The 24030-nt window shown below is 45.2% G+C and overlaps 3 protein-coding genes across 4 annotated transcripts in view; 2 read left to right on the forward strand and 1 right to left on the reverse strand.

Annotated features, from left to right (window-relative positions):
- The window catches only part of mrpl11 (mitochondrial ribosomal protein L11), a 28336-nt gene extending 9264 nt beyond the window's left edge, over positions 1 to 19072 (reverse strand). Inside the window, exons 1-2 of one of the 2 annotated variants that reach the window (XM_080840651.1) lie at positions 18975 to 19072; positions 12504 to 12684 (exon numbers count right to left, since the gene is read on the reverse strand). In XM_080840651.1, the coding sequence (XP_080696777.1) occupies positions 12504 to 12626 (123 nt within the window). In that variant the 5' untranslated portion in view covers positions 12627 to 12684; positions 18975 to 19072. Of the gene's footprint in view, positions 1 to 12503; positions 12689 to 18974 lie in introns of both variants that reach the window. The other variant, XM_080840650.1, reaches the window with a different exon arrangement.
- tmem265 (transmembrane protein 265) lies at positions 8197 to 9321 on the forward strand (the record flags this gene model as incomplete). Its single annotated transcript, XM_080840246.1, has 1 exon — positions 8197 to 9321. One exon carries the CDS (start codon positions 8197 to 8199, stop codon positions 9319 to 9321), a length of 1125 nt encoding a protein of 374 aa, XP_080696372.1.
- Positions 19073 to 21092: 2020 nt separating the features above from the next.
- pfdn6 (prefoldin subunit 6) lies at positions 21093 to 22984 on the forward strand. Its single transcript, XM_080840654.1, has 4 exons — positions 21093 to 21255; positions 21636 to 21706; positions 22217 to 22341; positions 22606 to 22984. Exons 1-4 carry the CDS (start codon positions 21192 to 21194, stop codon positions 22724 to 22726), a joined length of 381 nt encoding a protein of 126 aa, XP_080696780.1. The 5' UTR covers positions 21093 to 21191; the 3' UTR covers positions 22727 to 22984.
- The last annotated feature ends 1046 nt before the right edge of the window (positions 22985 to 24030 follow it).

Here is a 24030-nt window from a genome sequence, read left to right on the forward strand (position 1 = left end):
GATGGAGAGTGAGGTTTGACATCAGCCTTCTCTAATAGTGGACAGACTGGAGGGCAGACCTTCCATTCCTGCACACACACAGAGACACAACGCCCACTGTGGGGGGGGGGTGTGTGTGGACAAGTTCTCTTTTTAGTTTTTCACAGGCGTAATGGCTCCACTCGAATAATGGAGTTTCACTGATAATTGAAATGAAATTCTTGAGGCTGTCCGTCTTTGGAGCTCTTTGAAAGGCACGGCCATGCTTCACTGCGTTTCAGGGCATTTACAGGGGGGGGGGTTATGGGGGGTAGGGGGGTGGGTGCGGCAGAGGCGCAATCACTTTTGTGTTTGAGCCAAATTGCCAATCTAGCCCTCTAAAACCCACGATATAATCATCCCTTTGCCCAGTTGGCCAATTAAATCCAATAGCTCTTTGGTTTTGGTGCCCTCTTCCATTTTCTAACAGAAGTGAACAAAGCATTCGGTTACAATATGGCTCCTGCTCACCACAAAGGTGTGCGCTGGACTGTGGCTGAACAAGGAACTCATGATCTTTAAAGAATACCGAGGATGTTTACTATTTTAATGGCGTGAATCACTGAATCTTTCATGGGCTGTGAGTTAAATGAAGCAGAGGCGACGTCTCTGATCTCTTCCAATCTGCATTAAAATCGCAGAGGGCATATGCTCCGTCCAATTTGAATTTCAATCGGTGTGATTACAGGTTTGATTAAGGCAAGTAAATTCACAGTATATCTTGGCCTTGTTCTCCTGACCCCCAACTCCTCCCCTGATCTCTAGTGACCGTCTCACCGCTCACAGCCCATCTCCCTTGTCAGTTATCAGACTAATGTGATCGAACCTTTAAACTTCAGTAATTTTTTTAACAAGATAGCTCCGATAAGGCTAAAGAGAGAGAGAGAAAAAAGAGAGCGTGAAAGGGATGCTTATGCAAACCAGAGGCAGTGTGTGTGTGTGTGTGTGTGTGTTGCGTGTGTGTGTGTGTGTGTATGTGTGTGTGTGTGTGCCTACAAACTAGAAGGATGAGTATGGTAGATTAGAAGCATGCTCTTCGTAAGGACAGAATTGGGGATCAATATATCCACTGATAAAGTGGGACAGGGGGAGTATCAAGGACGGATGTGGTGAACCGCCATGCAGGATAATCATGAATATACCATGCAGGAGTGAGAGGAATGTTTTCTGGAAGGCAATGTGTAAGGCAGAAAATAAATGGGATGGCCTGTCTACGCATATGTGTGTGTGTGTGGGGGGGGGGAGGAGAGCATGCCTGTGAATGTGTTTGAGATAGAGAAAGAGAGTGAGACAGAGAGAGAGAGAGAGAGATAGAGAGAAACAGACAGACAGAGAGAGAGAGAGAGAGAGAGAGAGAGAGAGAGAGAGAGAGAGAGAGAGAGATGGAGTGAGTACGACAGCGCAAAGAGGGGAGAGACACAGAGAAAAAGGGAATGCATGAAGGAGCAGGGAAGGCTGGTCAGCCCACAGCAGCTGGAGCTTAGCAACATCTGCAGACAGACTCCAGGGGACGAAGCAAGCCTCCTCCTCCTCCTCATACGCCACATTACTGAATCAGTAGCCCTGAGATACGAGGCAGGCCAGTGTAAGCAAGCACAGAAGGCACACAGGCAGGGGACAGTCTCAGAGGGGGGATTAATAGCCCTGGCAGACTGTGGCAGTGGGGCGAGGGTGGGCAACGATATTGAGGGGGTGGGGGTGGGGGGGCTTTCTGACGCAAGGCTAGGACACAGGGTTAATTAAACTCCACCGAGTGAGACACTCTCATTAATTACCTTCATCCCGCACCTAATTTAATCTCCGGCGCTCTTCTTGTTTTATCGCAGCCATCCCTATCAAGGTGTCATACAGCTGATTAACTTTAACCGCTCACACTACACGCGCCCTCCTGTTGCACGGGCAACGGCGCCCGCGCCACGCCTCCGAACGGTGTCAGGCTGGAGGCTTCAGTCTTCCCCGTGCCAAGAGAAAGAAAGGTAGGTCACTGGTGTCCCCTGCAGTCCGTGGACGATGGCAGAAAATAATCTGAAGCGTTCCCATGTTGCCTATCAGCTACGCCCTGGTCACTGCATTCATGTGCGGAGACATTAAGTGCTTCTGGCCAACAGCTTAATCAAAGTCAACGCTAAAGATGTGGCATGTTGACCCCCGACCTCTAGCTCAGACCCCCATTTGGCTTAGGGCACCCTGCAGAGCCTTTATGGGAAACAAAGGATTAGCATGAAGTCACTCAGCTTTGCCTGAGAACCGCTTGAAATCCAGAAATGGATTAGGCTGAGAATTGCTCTTTCGACAATTCCTTTTAGACTGAGAGGGACCCTGCACTCGGCGGTGTCAAATGGGCTACTTTGGGGAATAAAGTGGACCACATGCACTTGGCACTCCATTTTTCCTCCTAGCAAGGAGTAAAAGTAGACTCTCAGTGTGGGATATGCTGGCTCAGGAAAGCAGGCCAGGTTCACGCTGTTACCATGTGAAATATTAATTGACTGAACAAAAATGTACCTTTACCAATTCTGCATTCTGACCCACAGGCTGCAGCTTTTAAAAGACGGAACAAATTGACTGCGGTGCAGGAAGACTCTGCTGTAAGCCATGTTCTGTGAGGGATCTACCACCCTTCTTCCAATATGCAGTGTACATCCTGGAGAAACAGCCAGACATGCCCTGTCTCTTTGGATGCTTCCTAATCGATTGATACGTCTGGACCCATGGCAGTGGCTGATTGAGATATCATAAGAGTCTTAGAAACAATTTGATGTTTGAGATCAGAAAGGAAAGTCAGCCATCCAAAGTCTGTCTAATTAAGTATTGCTAACAGCAGCTTTATGTGTCTTACCCTAACAAATAAGACATACATTTTCAGTTGACATTATTCAAAGGTTATGTATGAATGGTTACTCATCAGATTCTGTGACAAATCTTTCTTCAGGAGTTGCCATTAGATAGTCAAGACAATCACCAAAACTTTGGTTTGTTAAATCATGTATGCTAGTCGTTCATCGCTTTGCAATTGCCCTCGGCCTTTTCCTTGCCAGATGGCTTTCATTCTAGGACCCACTGGCAGATGCCTGGAGCGTCTGCCATGGGCAAACCTGAGGCTGGGCCTGATGGGCGGTGTGATTGGCAGATGGTGGCGTGGTGAAGGGTAGTGCTCTGGCTCCAGCATGCTAGAAACATCCGGGCGCTGCTCAGGTGCCCAACACTGAGCGAGTGTCTCTGAAAGCCATGTGTCCTTCCAAAACTTCCTCCTGCTGGTAAAGCGGGGGGGGGGGGGGGGGAGGGGAGAGAGAGTGGGTGGGGCTGTAAAGTGATGACTGCGCAGTGCTGTGGGCACTCATCGTCTCGCCTCTCTAGCCCCTCTCCATCTCCTGCAACCTCTTCCCACATTCACACCCTCTCCTCTCCTCATTCCTCGCTCTCTTCCTCATACCCTTTCCTACTTTCTCCCCATCTGACGGCACACAGAGGGAGAGGGCTGGAGCAGAGTGACCTTCAACCACACCCACTGGGAAGGAAGGGAGCAGAAAAGCAGAGAGTGAGAGAGAGAGAGAGAGAGAGAAAGAAAGAAAGAACGAAAGAAAAAGAGAGAGAGAGAGAGAGAGAGAGAGAGAGAGAGAGAGAGAGAGAGAGAGAGAGATATGTGGGAATGAAAGGGATATAAGGGTGGAGAGAGAAAAAAAAACTGATTTCAGAGAACAGAAAATCTCTCCCTGAGAGCCAGTCGAGCGCGTAGCCGATTGTGACAAGAGGGCTGATCCCCTCTAAAACATAAGAAAGCTACCAGCCTGCTACTTACAGGATTAAGAAAAGTCAATGATGACCCCCTACTATGAAGCAACAAAATGTGTGTGTAAGTGCACACATGTGTGTGAGGTGAGTGCGCACATGTGTGTGTGTGCATAAGATGTTGTGTAGCCTGATGATGAGAGAGCCCTGTGAATTTAGATGTGACATTGAGGGAATGGAGGCAGGCATGGCTGAGCACAGCAAGTAACATGGAATGGTTAACAGGATGAAGCTTGGTCTTTTATCATCAGACTCCAGGCAGCAACCACTGAAACACCAGATCATTTGCTTTAAGAAATCCCACTCCAATGTTTCTGCATTGGCCAGTGGCAGCTGGGGGGGGGGGGGGGGGGGGGGGTCATTCAATTTGTGTTTGTGTGTGTGTGTGTGTGGATTTATTTTTCATTTAAAATAAAAACTGCTTCTTAAAAAAAAGCATGCCTACAATTCAGACAGACAACCGCGGCCGAAAGAAGACAGAAGGGCTGCAATTAAGCTGGGAGAACAAAGGTGCAAGGAGGAGAGAGGAGACAGAAAGAGAGAGAGGAGACAGAGAGAGAGAGAGAGAGAGATGGTGCAAAGGGGATTAATTGGAGTAGTAACAGTAACATCTGGGTAGTAAAATAAACATGCTGCCGCCTCTGGCTCCAGCAGGGCACTCATTTCTCACAGTGTGTGGCAGGGTAATCAAAGATGTACGTCGTTTTATTATAATGCAATTACCATTGTTATGATTTCTCAACGCATAATTATCAATGCTCAGGGACTTTATGGGTGGCCTGTATAGTATATATTCAACCATCCCCGCCTGTTTTTAAAGTTATGGACATGGTGGTTAAACAGAGGGGGCTGGAAGGAGAGCAAAACGGGGGGAGTGTGCAAGAAACCCAGTGGGGAGGGGTGCAGGAGCACGTAACCTGCCTACAAATTAACGCTGCAACCATAAAGTCACAGCGCACTCTGACGGCTCTCTGTTTTGGACCCTCATCATTGTCAAAAACTTAACGAATTACTGGTTTTGTTAGATTATCTTCGTGGTAAGGTCGATTCTGGTAGTGATTCAGCAAAAGACAGCGTTCCACTTCTGACTGACTTCGACTCCTTATATACAAGCCGACTAGCCCCGGAGAAGGCAGTCTCAAGTGAGAAGCAGAGAGCACTATACTGGCGGGGACAACTAAGGATATACCGAACGCCTGTGCTAGCGGATTAAAATCGTTTGTCATCGCTTACTAAATATGGACTAAATAATCTGACATTTCAAAGAGAAACTGTCCTCGCGTTGTCTTATTTTTATTCGCGAACCGAATGAGAGATCTTATTTTGATCGATAGGTGAGCAAATGGAGACTTTTAAATGTAGGAATGAAGCGATGTTGCACACAGCAAGAAAAGAGAAAAGGGAATATTCGAGGGATTCGTGCAATATCACATGTCACTTCAATACAGGTTTTACATTGTGTGAATATCGGGTCAAATCTGTCGGAAACCAAGTCGTCAAGGCAAATTGAAGGAACATTCTACTGACCGCAAATCAAGTCAGCAGGAGCATCAAGATCTGTACCGCATGCTTTGGGTAACTACACTTTTTGCTGTAATAACCTCTAGTATTGAAAGTTAAATATTAATGTTGGTTTTAGTTTTAAGGCGAAATAATGTCACAATTTCGTGGTAGACAACTTTATAAAGCGCTACATGTTGCGTTTCTCTGAAAAAAAGTAGGGCACGCATACTTGTTAACGTCACTGTTACATTCACGAAATGTTACATCCACGTAATATTAGCTGTCACTAGCTATCACTACACTTACAACACTGTTCTCAGCAGCAGCACTTTAGACATAAATGGTGTCTTCAGTCATGTCTCCACTAGATGGACACTTCATTACTTCTGTAATACAAATATGGAGAATATGACTCTGATAATGGTCCACTCTTCTAGTGGAATTACTGTCAAGGGCAATCCATCTTGCCGTTTACACAGAAGAGCACCTGGCTCACCTCCAGTTGTAGAAAACATAAAATGATGGGTACATTGCAACTGAAAATGCTGAATTTACAGACGGTTATATCTTGGTAATAACACACACACACCGGGGCCTGCTTCCCCACCGGATGGCAATACAGAATGCAAAAAAAATCACAGTGTTTTGCATATTTTAAATCTTTGAGCTGTTATAACACACACAGTCAATCAAATGTCCTCTGTGTCTCAGCAGACAATTAAGACATAATGTAAAATAGTCTGCAATGGCATCCTGCTGCCATTACTGTCACGGGACGACGAATGATTACTTATGACTTCACATTCAGATGGCCCCCTAAACAGTCGAGTAGATAAGACGCTGACTTGTCAGACAAGATAACTAGTAAGTACACACAGATAAACAGTAGTCAGGCAGGAAACTCTTTCGTATTTGTGCATCCAATACGATGCCACTCAGCCAGGCCAAAATAACGTGATGGATAGAAGTGGGGGGCCTCTGTCTGCTGCTGCTACTACTACTTCCCCCATGTATTCAGCCATTTACCCAGGCTGCTACACGAGACGTGCTGAAATTTCAAGAATCAGACACATCGTGGATCGTTGTGGATATATTTAAGGGAAAAAAGAAAACACGCTTTTGGGGGATAATCAGATATTAAAAGACGCAGAGTTCCATTTCATCTCCCTGCGTCTGGCTCTCACCAGCTTAATCATTCTAGGTCATTCACCAACACATTTCCCTCATCTTCTCCACGCCTGCTATAATGCCTTTAATTTCAACTCTTCCTCAAAGATGAATACATTTGAATCTCTGCCCACCCAGCAGATGTAAAATGCCACTTTTCGCTCTTTTTATAGAAAAAAAAAAACTGGCCTCCCCTCAAATGAAACAGGTCTTCCTCCAGAGCTTTTTGTCTCCTGCATTCCTCTCTCTGCTCCCTTCATCTTTCTGCAAACTCTCTCCTCCCCCCTCCCCTCTTTCCTCTGCATTTATTTATGAACTATTACCATCATGCAGTAACACTTTATTAGGCCTGTAAAAAAAATCACCAGAATGAATCACGCTTTGAGTCTCTCTGTTCCCTCTTCGAGCTCAGAGCAACTCAAATCAGTCTCGTCATGGCTTGCATAGTTAACCCCCCGTGCTCCCTGCAAGCGAACAGATAAAAACTCTCCTCAGGACCTTCAATCACAGCACTAGGATATCTGCGTAGAGACCCTCCACGGGATCGCCAAAGCTGTCATTACGTTGCTTTTTCTAAATGCTAATGATTTTGGTGTTAAAAGTCCATTGACTTTGCAGAGTCGTGACAGGCGCGGTGGCTGCTACCTGACACACGATCCATTCTGCCAGAACCCATAAGCTACGCGCCTTTGAGCTCAATGGGCTAAGGAGGGGAGGCTTCGATTTCACTGTAAAGTCAGTGATGATTTCTCTAGGCGGATCAATACAGCGGTTTTATACTGTCCACAGCTGAAATACGGCTCATAGGAGAAATTATGAAATTTATACTCAACAAGAGTGGTGGACGGATGCTGACACCACCCTGAGAGAAGGTAATTTGTGGCGAAACACACACACACACAGATATGCACACAATATAATGCATACAACCACATTCGCCACGCTCCTACAAGCACACAGGTAAGTAGCACATTACAAATGACGCTTCCAAGTCAACTAGATTGTTTGGCGCTAAGCCCTTTAAGTCGCCATAATGGAAAATCAACAGGGCAGGCGAAACGCCAGGGAAAAACAGGATTTGACAGTATGCCTGACTGCACTAGAATACACTTAATAAATAATGAAGAAGATGAAAAAAAGGGAGGTCTGGACCCCCGCGCATTGTTTTCTACAAAACTGAGCTATTTACAGACAGGAAATCTGGGGTAAGTACACAAACACGCAGAGGGCAGAGAGAGGAAGTGTAAATGTTTGAGTTTGAATGAAAAATGTATTAGCCTGTGTGTGCACGCGTCTGTGTTTGTGTGTGTGTGTATGTGTTAGTTATCTGTCCGTGAGGAGAGTGTGAGAAGGAGGGAGAATCTGTCTGTAAGTGAGCAAATATGTGAGTGTAAAAACCCAAGACAGCGTTTCGAAGAAAAACCCCTTGTTATCCACCGCATCTTCTTGGGAGAAAACAATTAGACAAGGCCTTGGAGAAGCAGAGCAGACGTGCTCAGAATGCTCTGAACCAGGCAGATAGCAGCGTGAGGCGTCACCAGGGAATATGACGGCTTCCAGCAGGTCATTAACAACACCTTGTGCATTCAGCAATTCAAACAAGGTAGAAAAAGGAAAGTCTGCACCTTTTAGAAAGGCATGATGGGCAGGTTTTCTTGTGTGTGTGTGTGTGTGTGTATGCCAAACTTCGTCCTAAGTCTTATCTTTGCCCTTGCAGGGATGGTGCCCTCTCCCCAGGTGTGCGTCTCCACCCTGGTGACTGTGAGCACAATGGCGGTGGTGGATCTCTACCTGCTGGAGCAGAGCATGCTGGGAGCCCGCAGCAGCTCCCAGGGGCACCCCGGTGTGTGGCCATGCGTGGCGGTTGCCCTGGGCGACCTCTGCTTCCTGCTGGCGCTGCGCTTCGTGTCGGCGGGGGTGGTATCGGAGGCCGGCTCGCCCCGTCGCGGTTTCGCCAGCGCCCTGTGGTTCCTCTTCCTGTCCCTGCTCCAGCTCAAGCTCTTCTTCGTGTGCCAGAACTACCGGCAGGAGCGCCGGCCACCCGACCCGCTGGCGCGCAAGACCCTGACGCTGCTGCTGTCCGTCTGCCTGCCGTCACTCTTCATCATCCTCACAGGCGCCGAGCACGTCACGCCGCTGCGCCGCAAGCAGGAGGTGCGCGGCCGCCTGCTCTGGGTGGTTCTGGACCTGCTGGACGTGCTGGACCTCCAGGCCGGGCTGTGGGAGGCCAGCACCGGGGGAGCGGGGAGCAGCACCGCCCCGCTCTGGGCCGAGGGCCTGGTGTTCTTCTACTGCTACGTGCTCCTGCTGCTGCTGCCCTGCGTCTCGCTCACCGAGCTGGGCACCGTCGGCGGGCCCAGGGCCGCCCCGCATCCGCCGGCCCACCAGCAGGAGCCGGGTCCTGGGCACCGCCGGGAGGCCGTCTACCCCTGGCTCAGCTTGGTCACCATCAACGTGCTAACACTGCTGCTGCGGGGGGCGGGCGTACTGTGGTATCGGGACCCGCGCGTCTCTACCATCTTCCTGGGGAAGAACCTCCTCGCTCTGGCGGTGAAGTTGAGTTCGGCCTGGGAGCAGCGGCATCGACGACGGGGGCGGCAGCATCAGAAGCCACAGGCAGCGGGCGAGGCACCCGGGAGGACAGCAGGGGCTGGGGAGGCCGACGTGGACGGGGGAGGATGCGGGGCAGAGGGAGAGGAGCGCCGGCTGGACGGAATGAACTTGCCGGGCTCGCTGCCGCCGTCGCGCTACCACACGATCTCGCGCACGCACAGCCATGCCCGCGTCGACCTTGACCACACCGAGGCCGCGCTCGGACCTGCCTACATCTCACGTGAGCTGTAGGAGTCTGCCGTTTCACGAAAAATGTGGTATTTGTTGTTGTTGCACGCAAACTCCATAAAGGGGCACCAACAAAGGACTCCAGAATCCCCACAGGATGACTACAAGTCCCAAGAGGCCTGTTGGTTGGCCACACAAAGGGATGACAGCCTGCTTTTTGCTATAGGACTGTCCCCACACACACACCGCCCTCAAAACTGAGTGAGCCAAGATGAGAACAGTAGAGAAACTCATCCCATTATTGCAAAGTGTGATTCATCCTGCCTGGGTTCTGGCAGCCTACTGTGGCATGGAGCTCTCAAAGGACGTGAGATTCAGTTAGACTGAAACATTTCATAGTTAAGTGCCTTTTCTCTCTTGAAGGAATGAACATCAGCACTGCTTGACTCGGTTCTCCTTTGTCGGGACTTAAAAAATAATAACAATAATAATAAAATGAAAAAGTGTGTGTGTGTGTGTGTGTGTGTGTGTGTGTGTAAGTGCGTGTCTGTGTATGTGTTCGTGTACCGAGAAGCATGACTGCTTGTTTCATGTCCAGGACAGCCTCCATTTCCCAGAACAGGGTGTTGGAAAGTGCTGCTCTCTCTCCTCCTCTCTCTCCTTTCTCTCTCTCCCCTCACCTCTCTATCCTCCTCTCTCTCCTCCTCTCTCTCCTCCTCTCTCTCCTCCTCTCTCACTCTTGACATGTTGTCTGCCTGGTGCTGAAACCCATCACTCGATGACAGGCCGTCACCCAGGGGATTGAGACGGCTGCATCTCAGCCTTGTCTCTTTTTCTCCCTTTCATGAGGCACCCGAACACACCCACACACTCAGAGCATGAAGAGAAACAAGCACGGGTGCTCACTCATAATCCATTCCCAAGTGTAAGGGAGATTTATGCAGTGGCAAAAACAGCCACCTCGAATTAATTTAGTGATTTTCCTTTTGAATAAGTGTTGAATGGGTTTTTATCTCCGTGTTGTGTAAACAGTGCTGGCCCGCATACGGTGGCATCAATCGTGGGTGCGTGGGCGTGTAATGCCAGTTAAAAGCTCATAGCTGTTAGGGGGTGGAGCAGCATGCTATTAGGCCAACCCCACCCCCCACCCAAGCATCACCACTGTGTGTGGTGTCAGGCTGTAAGGTGCTCACCTAGACATTTACCATCAATCACAATTACACCGGCATCAGCCCACACCGGCCCTCGTGCGTCTGCAATTACCTAACGACAGGCATCAGCTTGTTGCCCCAGTGAGCGAGGGTGTTGGAATGGATGTGTTGCCCGGTGTGGAGGACACCAAAGGGGGGATGGTGGGGACCATTCAATCTCCATTAGTAGGCACTAATGCATCCCAGTCCAGCTTACACCCCCCCCCCCCCCCCCCCCAGCCGTGCACATGTGAGCTTTAATGCTCATATGAATTGAAATGAGACTCATTTGTCAGAGCGCTAAGAGCTCGTATTCCACCTCAAAAGGTGATTTACTGTGAATATTTACAGGCTGTATTAAAAAGGGCCCGAAACAACCTACAGCACACACACACACACACTTTTTTACATGCGTGACTGCTTGACAAAAAAGCCTATTTATTAATTGAAGAGGGGAGACTGTTCTCCCGGGAGCTCAGCTCTGGCCAGCTTCAGATGGATTTCAGAGAGGCTGGCTGGGGAGGTGAGGCGGTCTGAGGGTCCCACTCGCTCGTGCTTTCATCTCCCCCAGCCGCCCGCGCTCTACATTTCAAACGCTGCACAACCCCCAGCAGGCATCTCTTCAGCTCACTAATAAAATGGGAAAAATGAGAGAGAAAACTGGATGCCTATGCGCACCAGATGAGATGAGAGGGTAAGAGGGTTTTTTGAGTGTGTTGTGCATATGTGAAATAAATAGAGAGAGCGAGAGAGGAATAAAAAGAGAGAGCGAGAGAGGAATTAACAGAGAGAGCGAGAGAGGAATAAACAGAGCAGGACAGTTAAATGTATTCTTCCTGGTGTTTGCAACACCTGTTTTGGGGTTATGTACGCAAGTCATACGTTGAGTCAGCGTCTCCCCCCCCCTTCTGGCTATTTGTGACCATAGAGACAGGTACACACACACACACACACACACACACACACACACACACACACACACACTAGATCCTAATGATAAGTTAACAAAAAACACTTTCAGTCTAAAGTTCCGACTTCCTCTCTTTTATTTCGTTCTACCATTTATTCTTTCTCACCGCTCGGCTGTGCTAATTCTGCTCAGGAATGTAATTATTCTCCCCCACCGACACTGTCAGTTCCTCTTCTTCTTCACCTGCTCCCCCTTTTATTTCTCTCGTTTGTTTAAATTTGCCCCACGGCCGACAGCAGCCTACCTCTGTGCGCCTTCCCCTGTCAGGGGTGGTTAGGCAGAGGAAAGGAGGGAAAGAAATGGAGGGAAGAGAGAAGAGGGAAGATTAAAGGGCTGGTGCCCGGAGCACAACGGCTGCCGAATACAATTTATTTACAGTTTACTACACGGAGAAGGAGTACGGAGGAGAGGAAAGAGAGAGAGATAAAGAAATGAGTGGGGGCTGGGAGGTGTGGGGGGTTGGGTGTCTGTTTGTGCACATGCACACGCAAGCACACACACGCACAAAGTAAAATGGGGGCAGACACTCTAAACCAAAGTGTGCTCGCTGAGTGCACGGTTACGCAAACATATGGCATTGTTTTGCTTCGCTTGTTTTGCAGTTCACCTCACATGGAACATCTCGGATGAGTAGGAACACATACACACACAAGCACACACACACACACACACACACACACACTCACATACAAATCTACAAGCAGACACACACTCACACCTCAGAGGACAAGTACATTGTCTTTCTGCCGTGTCAGAATAATTTATTATCATTATGGGCTCCAGGACTGTGTAATGGCACCATTACGATATAAAATTAGAAGCAGATATGAATGCGTCTCACACACACACACACGTCTCACACACGTCTCACACACACACAAACACGTGTCACACACACACATCTCATACACACGTGCACACACACACGTCTCACACACACACACACACGCACACGCACACGCACACACACGTCTCACAAACACACATGTCTCACACAAACACCCGATACAAAATGAAACCCTGACAGAACCTAATGATTTTCCGTGCTGCGGATGACTGGTGTAGGTCGAGATGTCCCCACTCACCTGTCCCAGAATAGGGCCGAGCGGCGGGCCTGGGGCTGCCTGGCCTGACCTCACGATTGCCCGAATCAGGTTGCCTGTGTCCAGCTTCTTCACCGCCTTGGCCGCCTTCGAAATCTTGGACATGGTGTCTGTGTGTCCGGCGAGCTTCTTCTGGCTGTCCTTTTGTCCGTCCTCCGGGCTGCTTCCTGGCAAGAGAGTAAACCTAATTATCAGGCAGGCCTTAAATTCATTAAAGTTTCATCAGAATTGACTTGTCTATCCACCGCGGGCGCAGCAGCGTCTGTGTTGAAGTGGCATTTTGCAAAAACACTCAATCCGCCTGTCTGTCTCCACTGGACACCTGGAGCTACTGAAGAGGACTTTGTCAGAGTGATTATACAGCTGGAACTCGGGGTCCAAGTGGCACTGAGAAAGGAGAGCAGAGCTCCACCATGGGCCTGCCCTGCAGCCATAGGAGCTACCTCACGCTGCCTGGTTCGTTATCTTTTTTTTTTAAGATTTATTTTGGGGCTTTTTTTTATGCCTTTATTTGGATAGGACAGGTAAGTGGGGGGCTTTATCGGCTTGCGACACCATGCCCCTCCTGGTTCGTTATCTTCACTGGACAGGTAACGGTGTGAGAGGGCCCGGAAGCAGGGGGGGGAGGGGGGCAGCGGGGGGCGCCTGGAAGCAAGCCAGAGGGGAGGACCAGGGGATGGACGTGGCAGTTCTCAAATCAGCCTGACGCAAAAGCGAGGGCAGGAGGCTAATGTCTGCCTTTCCCGCTCAGAGGCAGAGGTGCCATTACCAGACTCAGTCAATTAGTTGAGTGGTGGGAATGGCCTGAAGTCTTATCCTTGCCTTAAGAATCACGGGAAGATGAATAGACTTGCCACTAAAATAACTCCCAACTCAAACCTGCCTGGGACACTGCCAAATACATTTGCAACATCTGACCATGACTAACTGTATAAACTATGAGATCATCTTAAACGTGTTTAAACCATGAGATCATTTTAAACGTGTTGGTAACAGCCTTCAACCAAAATCTTGATTCGATGTCTGTCTGCAATGCAATATCTTGTGAGCAACAACCTGCAGGTGTTCTCATCACCTTTTGATTTAAACCAGAATTGCCAGGTTTGGAAAAAAAATGTAAACCAGAATTGCCACGTTCAACCCAGGCTATATGATTGACATGAACATACAAAGCAGTGATAGGGTTAAAGTGCGTGCTGGGAATAACTTAAGCCATCTTTTCCTCTTAACAGCACAGTCGAACTATGAATCCAATCATTCAGTGATTTTTTTGACAGGCGTGAGCTAACCACAGCGAGCCGTGGCTGAGGCACTGAACCTGTCCCTCGGTTCCATTTTCTGGAAGAAACCTTCAGCCTTTCAAACTCAGCCTTTCGGGTATGCAATTGGCCTCACATCACCTACATTTTAAGCATTTTTGGCCGGCCACGCCGTCACCACGGATGGCGGTTCGCAACAGCAGCAGCTCGGTTACATCCTCTGGAACTCTGCACAAGCAGCCTCTGGGCAGGGTAGCTTACTGTGGCGGCCAGCCAAGATGAAACATGCAGCTTACATCTCCAGGGAGAGAGCAGTCACAGCCAGGCCCACCCCAGGCACACTCCCCAGACACCGGAGCTGTGAGGCTCATGTGGACACCTCATGAATGCATCTGCGTAAGAAAACCCTGCCAAGTGGCCTACCTTGAAATGTCACTCACGTCCGGCACTACATTTCGGCAGTCAATTTCATGCTGCTCACCTTACGCCTTTCCACTCTTAAGGAAGCATGTTGCGACCCAAATCAATTTGAGAGGCAGTCAGCGAGCGAGCGGGTTTCCAGCAAATTGGCATATGCGCTCCTTTTCAAATACACACACACACACACACACACACACACACACTCACACTCACACGCTCACACACAGCACACGAGACACCTTAGGGGTTGTCCCATTTTGTGGATTGTTGAGTTTTCTAAATCAAGACAAGATGAATCTGCTGCTGGTTCTCCGGGGCTGATTGAGAGATCCAATCCATTTATGGAGGTTTATTGTCTGTCGAGCTCATTTCCAGAGAGAACAGCGATTTGGAGGCAGGGCGCACTATGTATTTGTTTACAACACTGTAGAAAAGATACGAAAATAAAGGACAAATCTTCAGGATTTAAGTGCATGAGAGCATTAATAATGTAGGTTTGGTGTGAGGGTTCCCATTAAAGGGCCTCACCGCCGGAATACACAATGTGTGCGCCCTCCGCACCAGACCAATTATTCAAAGGGACACAAACACATCTCCCTCAACAAATAAATAACAAAAACAGTCCCTTCAACACCAGTCACAAAGGCACACAGGGCAGAAAGCAGAGAAGTTTAAACTGCGTACACAACATGGACCAAGACCCTTCAAAGACCCATTATCTATGTAACGTATTTTAAGAAATTAGCTTTCCTTGCCATAGAACTCAGTACTGATATTCAAAACAAATGATACATATTTCAATGTGATATACTAAGTAGCTTACATGTGGTGGCCTTTAATAAAAGATGGCTTTTCGACATCCACTCTGCCACACAGTGCATACGAATACGTCTCACAAACATTGATTTCAACAGTGGCACACTGAGCCCCAGGCCAGCAGTCTTTCTATTATGTTCACGGCACACAGACACACAAGCAAATATGCTGTCAATCAGAAACTCAGTGACATACTGCCACACTGCTCAAGAATGCGAGGGCTATATCTGAGCAGGAAATTACTGCAGCTGTTTTGCCAACGCGTTCCATTAAAATGCAATGTTGTGTGCCGCTGCGGTCCCCGATTATATTAGGCCTAATCAGGTTTAAGATAAGCAACCTGATGAAAGCAGGCTCCCGGCTGGGGGATTATGCTTTAAAGATTTTACAAGCATATCAAGAAACTGCAATTAGAGGAGGATCGAGGTAAAGATAAACACTGGGTACATTCTACTTCTCTGCCAATTACAAAACTTATTTATTTCCATTCGTCAGTTCAGTTGTGATTCATCTTGGATTAAATCAATCCCACAGTGTAGACGTCAGAGAACACTTCAGCGGACGGCATATTTAAAGGCTGTTTGGAATTCACAGACATGTATGATAAACAATTACGGACAAAAAAAACAAGGCAATCAAGGAACCAAACTGACAAATCTGTTTCTCAGAGCAACATAGAGAGATAATTCAAATATTTGCACTGCGACACTCTGTCACCATGACCTCCAGCTGAGGTCTCCTGTGTTTTGTTTCAACTCAGCAATTTGATCAATTTCAGGAGAGAGGGATGAGGGACGTCTTACACGGAGCAAAAAACTTGAACAGCAGAGAAACCCTCCCTGGCCTTGATGCACAGCTTGATGCAGTAAATGACAAATTGAGATGTGCTTGTGCTTATGAAGTAATTTAGCCACGGAGCGGCAGGCCCTCCGCAACCTTCATATCTGCATATTTAGATGAATAACTGAGATGCTACCACTTCATTTTGTCTCCTGGTATTTTTAATAGATCAAGTAGACATTAATGTATGGGAAACCTTCAGTGGAGTCTTGCTGTTTCGCTCTTGTTTCCTTTAGAATCGCTGAGCAAGAAACTCCACGCCTCACAAACTCTTAGTTTAAAGAAATGCAGCATTGTTGTATTACAGCAATAGCAATAAGTTTGCCCCTGATGCAGTGGGCTGTCAAGGTTCACTCCCTCAGCTCGTCTGACATCCAAGAACACTTAACTGAGGGGAGACATCCCAATCTAGCTACTGCTTGGAAAGTGCCGTACAGCCAGACATCATATTCTGCATAGACAGTCTTACAATACTTTACTAAAATGTTCTGTTTGTTTTTTTTGTTTTGTTTGATCCTCTGTCTTCCTATTTTTGTTGTTGTTGTTGTTGTATTGTTTTGTTTGTCTTTGCCCTATGTAAAGCGTCTTTGAGTATCTAGAAAAGCGCTATATAAAAATAAAGTATTATTATTATTATTATTATTACAATATAGGATCCATGCTGCCATTCTTCAGATCTCATATTGGAGCACATACATAGTACAGCTTCAGATATGAGAGTCAAATCAGTATTCCATTGGCATTCAGTGGAATTAGCATTCCAGGCTTTCAACCCCTCAAGCCTCATCCTGCATATTGATCGTGGGAAGACAGAAGGTGATTGCCCGTCAAGCGGAGAGAGAAGGGGCTGCACATTGCAGGTACAAAGAGACTAAACTTTCCAAAAAATGCAGAAAGTGTGAGGATCAGTGTCCTTCATGTTACCAGAAGTGACAGAGCGGGTACAGATCAATGTAGTGAATTGTAACTACACTAATTCAGGGAGTCATTAATCCGACTATCCTTTGAATGTAGCAATGAGGAGTGTTGATGATATCTAAATAAGATCATTTTGGGAAGTAGAGCCTACGAAGTAAGATGTAGAGGTGAGACAAAAAGTATTGACGGCAATGCATCACAATATGTGTGCTTGTAACATGATTATCACTACACAGAGAAAATATCGATACTTTTTTTCAAACACAGGACCATTCAAAACCATTTGTTTGTTGCATAACTATTCAAGCAGCACAACTCCTCTCCTGCTCCATGTGCAGATTATTGATAAGAGTGGTTATTCTCATAAACAACAATTATAACAGTATGGCAGTGAATACTAATAGTCAAAATAAGCCTTTTTACAATTAATGCCTTGGATTAGAGTGCCCTTTTCATCGGTTCTATTCTGTAAAATAGTGTACCTCTTATCTAGGTTTTGGAAAAATGCTCACCTCTTCCTCCTGGATTACTAATATTGAATCCTGAATCTTAAATAACTAATTTTTGATTAATTAATTATCAAACGTGTTGAGACGTATACCATATATTGTGACAACAGACTGTAAACTACCTTATGATCCCCACACCTAATGTACATATACTTATCTTTAATTGTTTCATAATCTTTGCAGTTACTAAAAAGAATTTGCACATGCAGAATACGGTGACGTCACCACCAAACCCAAACCAGAAACCTCTGCGACTATACTTTCTTTCATGTTGGAATTCATCTTATTCCAAAATGTTTTTGAAAAAAAAGTACTTTCATCAATCGAACACCACACTAGGGTTACCACATCTGACCTGGGCTGTTCAACATCATATTTTGTGTCTGTTATAGTTCAAATTAATTTTGATGATATTTGTTGCCATCCAGGCTATGAACTTTGTAGTTCTGTGGTCCAGGTGGGGACCAAATGTAAGAAACAGTGTTGAAATGTAAGAACACTGCCAACTATATTGTAAAAAGACACCATTGAACATGTTGACTGCAAGCTTTTGACAGTTTAGTGCCACCTGTTTCCAAGGGTTTTGCATGCTTGTTCCTGTCACTCTAAACTCAAAACAAAACAAAAATCTGCCAGTCATAAGCCTGTCTCTTGTTTGGTCCTGCTGTTCTGTTGCTGGGTCACTACAGTCTCCAAATCAAAGTAATTCAGTACATTAACATGATGGCTATTATCCTGGTGAGGTTTCTGACCAATTGTTATACACACATTTCATTCTAGTGAAGGGTTGCAGTGTTTAAACTTCCAACTTCAACTCTGATTCCTCAGTTAGTCCACAGAACTAGGGGTTATATGAAACTCTGCCATACAACCAACAATACACTAACTGACATGAGTGTGTTAATGCTGTTAATGCAGGGCTGTAAGAAGGAGTTGTGGGTTATGAAAAGTATACCATTGTAGTACTAAATGTGTTACTATGGAAAGATCCATTCAACTGTTTTATATCTGGTTACAATTAGTTCCATTATAGAATTCCAATGGAATGGCTTCTATGCTCTCTCAGGGTTAGGGTTAGGGTTAGAGTACGCTTTTTATTATACGGCTCTTCAGAATGTTCCAAAAAGTACCGTTGATGGATTAATAAGGTATCCATCTATCTATCTATCTATCTATTTATCTATCTATCTATCTAGCTATCTAATTCATATTATTGTCTTGTACTTTCCTTGCATCTTCATATACTGTTGTTTGATTCATGTTGCAAAACCATCAAGAGAAATGTCACTGCAGGAACTTGAAAGCTTTTTTTGTGAAGGTAAGTGCAGCCAGAGTAAATTCCCATAATATCTCATTAAATCATTCTAATGTATCACAATCAGGTACCTCGTCACATGCGCAGGAGAACACGCAAGGCTTAAGGGCGATGTTAATCTTTCAATACATTTCCACAAAAATGAATACATACATGCATTCTTGCGAAAAAGATTTTAGAATCCATCAATATTATCATTGTAAATAAGTTGGAGTTTACATGACGTGAGAATATCAAGTCAAATTCAATCACAAGGACTGACTGACCGTGATCAACTTTGCAGACGTAAAACATGTACATTTAAAACAGTTTGATGCTATGGATACAACCAATTTGAATCAGCTGTCAACCGTATTACATGCCACTTAGTAATTACCTGTAAGGGACAACTTGTTCAGATGTTATCGTAGAAAATCTTAGTGGACTTGTTACTTCATGCGCGCAGCCATATTGCCTTCCAACGTGAGGCGTTCTTCTTCTTGTGCGGTCTACTGGAGGCACAACAAAGCCCATTACTGCCACCTACAGTGGAAAAAGAGAAACTCACTGAAAAACACGTTTAGAGATGGTAAAAAGAAGACAGCAGTGCGACAAAGTAGCGTTTCCCACAAACGCATTGGGAGTGTCCCTCTCTGAAGAACGGCCAATGTGTACAATAAAAATGTGCTTGACATGTACTGTATGTTCTGTATTCAAGCACATCACCTATCAAGTAAATAGAGGGCCACTGGCAATGAGTTGGCCGACCTGCTGGAGCTACTTATTTAATGCCTTCCCCTGCTATATACCTGACAGAACACATCAGTTGCATCCTTGATTACCTGAACACACTTGAATTAACCAAATAAGTGCATAATATGTAAACTGACTTTATTCAGCTGAGGATTTGAGTAAAGGGAGACAGAATATTTTAAGTTAAGGGGAGCCGAGGAACAAGACTGAGACATCATAGGACATCAATCAACCCTGCCCATATGCCAAAGTAATATCATGAGAATTTGTAGGTTCTGTTTATGTTTTTATAGATGGAGGCTTTCTGTCATTAGATAAAACCTTTTAAAATGTTGATGGTTTCAATTATTGCTAATGTTTCTTTGAGCCTTTTATTTTGGATTGCAAGTAAATGACGGTTGCTTATGGTGGGTTAATAAATGCAAAGAAGCTGTTAAGAACAGGACTCGAGTTTGTAGAATATTAAACTACTCATAATTACAAGCATGATTGAGTACAAACAAGTACATGCATAGTAATTAGCATACTGGAAGGATTATGTAATTCAATTGGGAATTCAGTTCCTGCTGGGGAATTATAGAGACTAAGAAGAGTAAAGGTGATAGAAGGGAGTGGAGCTATCCAATACAGTGAGACGGAGACCAGATTGCTGCGGCAAATATAGAGGAAGCAGAATAGATGTTAACACAGTTAGTAGGGCACACAATTCTTGCAATTTGTCAGAGGAAGAGAGAAGACAGAGAGAGGAAACAAAAAGGATATATGTCGAAGTCCTACAGAGGAAAGAAAATACAGGGGACCGGTACAATGCCCAATTCACCCTGAGAGAGCTATGGAAGGCATTGCAAAGTGTGAAAAAAACTCTGCTCCGGGAAAAGGTGAAGTCGGTTCATTGCTTTAAACATGAGCAATGAGGGGCTTCAGAAGCTTTGGATGCTGTGTAATAAAGTATGGGAGGAAGGCAGAGTCCAACCAGGTGGAAGGAGGCAGTTACTCTACTTATCAGAAAGCAAGGGAAAGAGGCAAGCAAACCATAAACTTAAGTTAATGGAACATTTGGTAAATGAAAGATGTATGCACCGTATGGAGGAAAAGTGGGTGTTGGCAAGTCATCAGAGTGGCTTCAGAGAAAGAAGAGGTTCTAGTGACCCAGAAGTGTGCCTGGAGGATGAGCTGAGGAAAGCCCAAGTTAGAAAAGAGACTGTAGTTGCTGTATTCTTTGATGTGGAGAACGCATGTGATATTTTGTTGAAAGAAGGTCTTCTAATCAAGATGTATTAGATGGAAATAGGGGGAATTATATTCAATTCGGACTTTTTAGATGGAAGAAGCATTAAAGTTAAAATAGAGTCAGTAATCTCCAGAAAGTGTGTGGTGGAGAAAGAGACTTGAGTGTGCTGAATCATGATAAATAACATATTTGTTCACATTCAGCCAGGAATTGGGAGATTGCTTTTTGTTTATTTTATGGAAAATAGGGAGCAATGTAAATTGCATGTTTAAGAAAGTTCAGACAGGGATAAATAAGGTAGAAGAAAGGAGACAAGGGTTTAGATTTTCTGTTGAGAAAACTAAAAAAATCAGTTCAAAGTATTTTAGAAATCAGATCGAATGAAATGGGTTTTAAAATTCCTGTTATGCATAGTGGCATAAGATATTGATCCAGAAGATGGCAGCAATGCAAGAGTGAGTACGCCAACTGCCGTAAAACGACAAAGAAGAAGAAACGAAGGGGCCATATGCAATTTCCGGCGCGACCAGGACAACTGAACTGACTGAAGGCTGAAGGCTCCTGCTTAACGCCCATTAAACTGCATCGTTGTTTGTAGAGAAATTGTCTATATCTGAAATTAGACGCGATATGGCTGAAGCAATTCAGAAGAAGTTACAGTCGGAGCTGGAAAAATACCAAGGGATACAAAAAGGTGTGGTTTGTGTTTATAAATAACCCAGCTACAGTCACTCGTGGTTGCTAGCCTGCGAGCTAGCCATTTGCTTATGAATCAGGCATTTGGTCGAATGTGTTTACATGCCCTTCATGTGTTTATACATTTTGTGCAGTTGATATAGAAATATGGACATAGCAAACCAGTAGTTACAGACAAGAGATATTAGCGTTAATTCGTTTTTGCAATGTACACAGATTAGTGAACCCATCTTAAACCTCAGTAGTAATTGATGTAGATATGGCATGCTACCACTGCAAGCGCTTGATTATCTGGATGCATTGGTCAGATATAGGCTGAAACACTTCCGTTTTTTGCCTTGTGGATGAATGATGTGAAGGACGTTTTTTACCTTTCAGATGTGAGTAAAAGCATGTCTGCCAGACAAAAGCTTGAAGCGCAGCTCACTGAAAATAACATCGTCAAAGAGGTACGTTGTGTTGGTGTCATGATTCATTTAGAGCCCCTGTAAGATGACAACTGTTTAACATTATAAAATGATTTAAAAGAACATTGGTAATAAGGTTGAAATAACAATGCGATATCGAAAAGTGTAATTTAAGTCTAGCTGACATTGATGATGGCTACCTAAAGCCCTGATGGAAAGTTCAGGGCTGTCAATAGTTGTGACAGTGGATTTGGATTACAAGTTGTCTGGGAAAACAGTTAGATAGAGTACAATCTTTTATTTATTTTATTTATACTGAGCGGATTCCGTATATGAGCAGAATGTACCATCTACCTAAAATAATTACAATGTATGTATAAGTCATATAAGTTGTTCGTTGGTGAAGTGAATTTATTCACAAGGAATTGGCAGAAACAATTCTGACATTACTGTTAATTGCAAAATCATTACCAGTCGGTGTACACCATGTGTATGACTAACATATAATTAAGGTTGCATTCAATATCCTGGTGTGAACTCTCTTTTCTGCAGGAACTGGGTTTATTAGATGCTCAGAATACAGTCTACAAACTCATCGGGCCTGTTTTGGTAAAGCAGGACCTTGATGAAGCCAAAGCAACAGTGGCTAAGAGATTGGAGTATATCAATGGGGAGATGTGAGTGTATTTATTTTCAACTCAATATGATGTCACTTTAATGAAAACCATGCATTATAGGCAGTTTCATTTCATGCTTCTGATAAATGACAGTGTCAAACTGTGGTCATGAACCCTGTACCCATGTATCCATGTATATTGCACTTTTACCTGGTAATGGTGCGTTCATCTAGGAACATAAGTAGGAATGAGAAGGAACATGCCCTTCATGTGTTTCACACGATGATGATGGATGAACTCACTGAATCCTCTGTTTCTGTTTAGCCAACGTTATGAAACCCTGCTGAAGGACATGGAGAAGAAGTCGGAGCAGCACCGTGAGGTCCTCACAAGCCTCCAACAGGAGTATCAGCGAGCGCAGGGCCGCACTGTGGGGAAAGTCTGATCCTTGGATGTGGATAGACAAGTGCAATGGATAAACCCAGAAGGAAAGACAATGATGAAAGACGAATGTCAGAGGCTCAGAAACCACTGAGTCAGGTCTCACTCTTCTATGGCCCTCAGAGACTCATTGATTGACTGACTGACAGACAGACCGACACATGCCTGCTTGGTTACAGCAAACAAAACACATAGTTTGAGAAGGATAATTTGTCATTTCCATGGTCTCCAATAAAGTGCTGGCATTGTTTTGTGGCATTTATTTTGGCTCAAGTTGTCATATTTTAAGCCCTACAATTTTCAATATTTTTTTTATAATTTGTTATGCAAGATTACTTTTTTTTTATTCCATCTTTTACAGTTTGAAAATAACAAAAGAAAAAAAACGTTTTGGCAGTATTTAGCAACACCCCCTTTGGCAAGCATCACAGTTTGAAAACGCTTTTTGTAACCAGCTAAGAGTATTTTAGTTCTTGTTGTTGTCTTGCATGCACTTCCCTTTTTAGGTCTATCCACAGATAGTCAATGATGTTTAGGTCGGGGGACTGTGGGCCATGGCAACATCTTCAGCTTGCCCTTCTTGAAGTAGTCCAATGTGGATTTTGATGTGTAGTTAGAGTCATTAAACTGCTTAAGTAGCCACCCTCTTCATCCTCAGGTTTTCTTTATAGACGTGTCATGTTTGCGTCTAGAATTTGCTAGTATTTAATTAATTCCCTCCCTCCTACCAGTGAAATGTTCCCTGTCCCACTGGCTGCCGCACAAACCCAAAGCACGATTAATCCACTGCGGTGCCTAACAGTTGGAGGTGTTATTTTCGTGGAGTTCTGCACCCTTGTCTCTCCAAACATCCCTTTGCTCATTGCAGCCTAAACGTTCTACTTTATCTTCACAGTCCATAGGTCTTGTTTCCAAAATGAATCAGGCTTGTTTAGATGTTCCTTAGCACATTTCTGATGCTGATTGTTTTGGTGAGAGAGCAGGAAAGGTTTTCTGATGCTGACTCTACCATGAAGGTCATATTGGTGCAGGTGTCGCTTTACAGTAGAACATCGTTCCACCACTACAGAGGCGGTCTTCCAACGAGCGGTTATCTTGGAGAGGTCTCCTTGGTCTAACGGTACCGTTACTTAGGTTCGTCATTAAATATCACTTCCCCATAGCTAGCTTTGGTCAACGGTTGTCGTGAATATGAGACTCTCCTGCTGTCAAATCAGGACCAATCAGAGAAGAGCCCGTCCTGCTTTGGTTCCCGCCCACACAGTGTCAAAAGTTGCTCTCTATTTGCACCCTGTACTTTTTTTTTTT

The sequence above is a fragment of the Sprattus sprattus genome (genome assembly GCF_963457725.1).
Source record: "Sprattus sprattus genome assembly, chromosome: 6".
Lineage (NCBI taxonomy): Eukaryota > Metazoa > Chordata > Actinopteri > Clupeiformes > Clupeidae > Sprattus > Sprattus sprattus.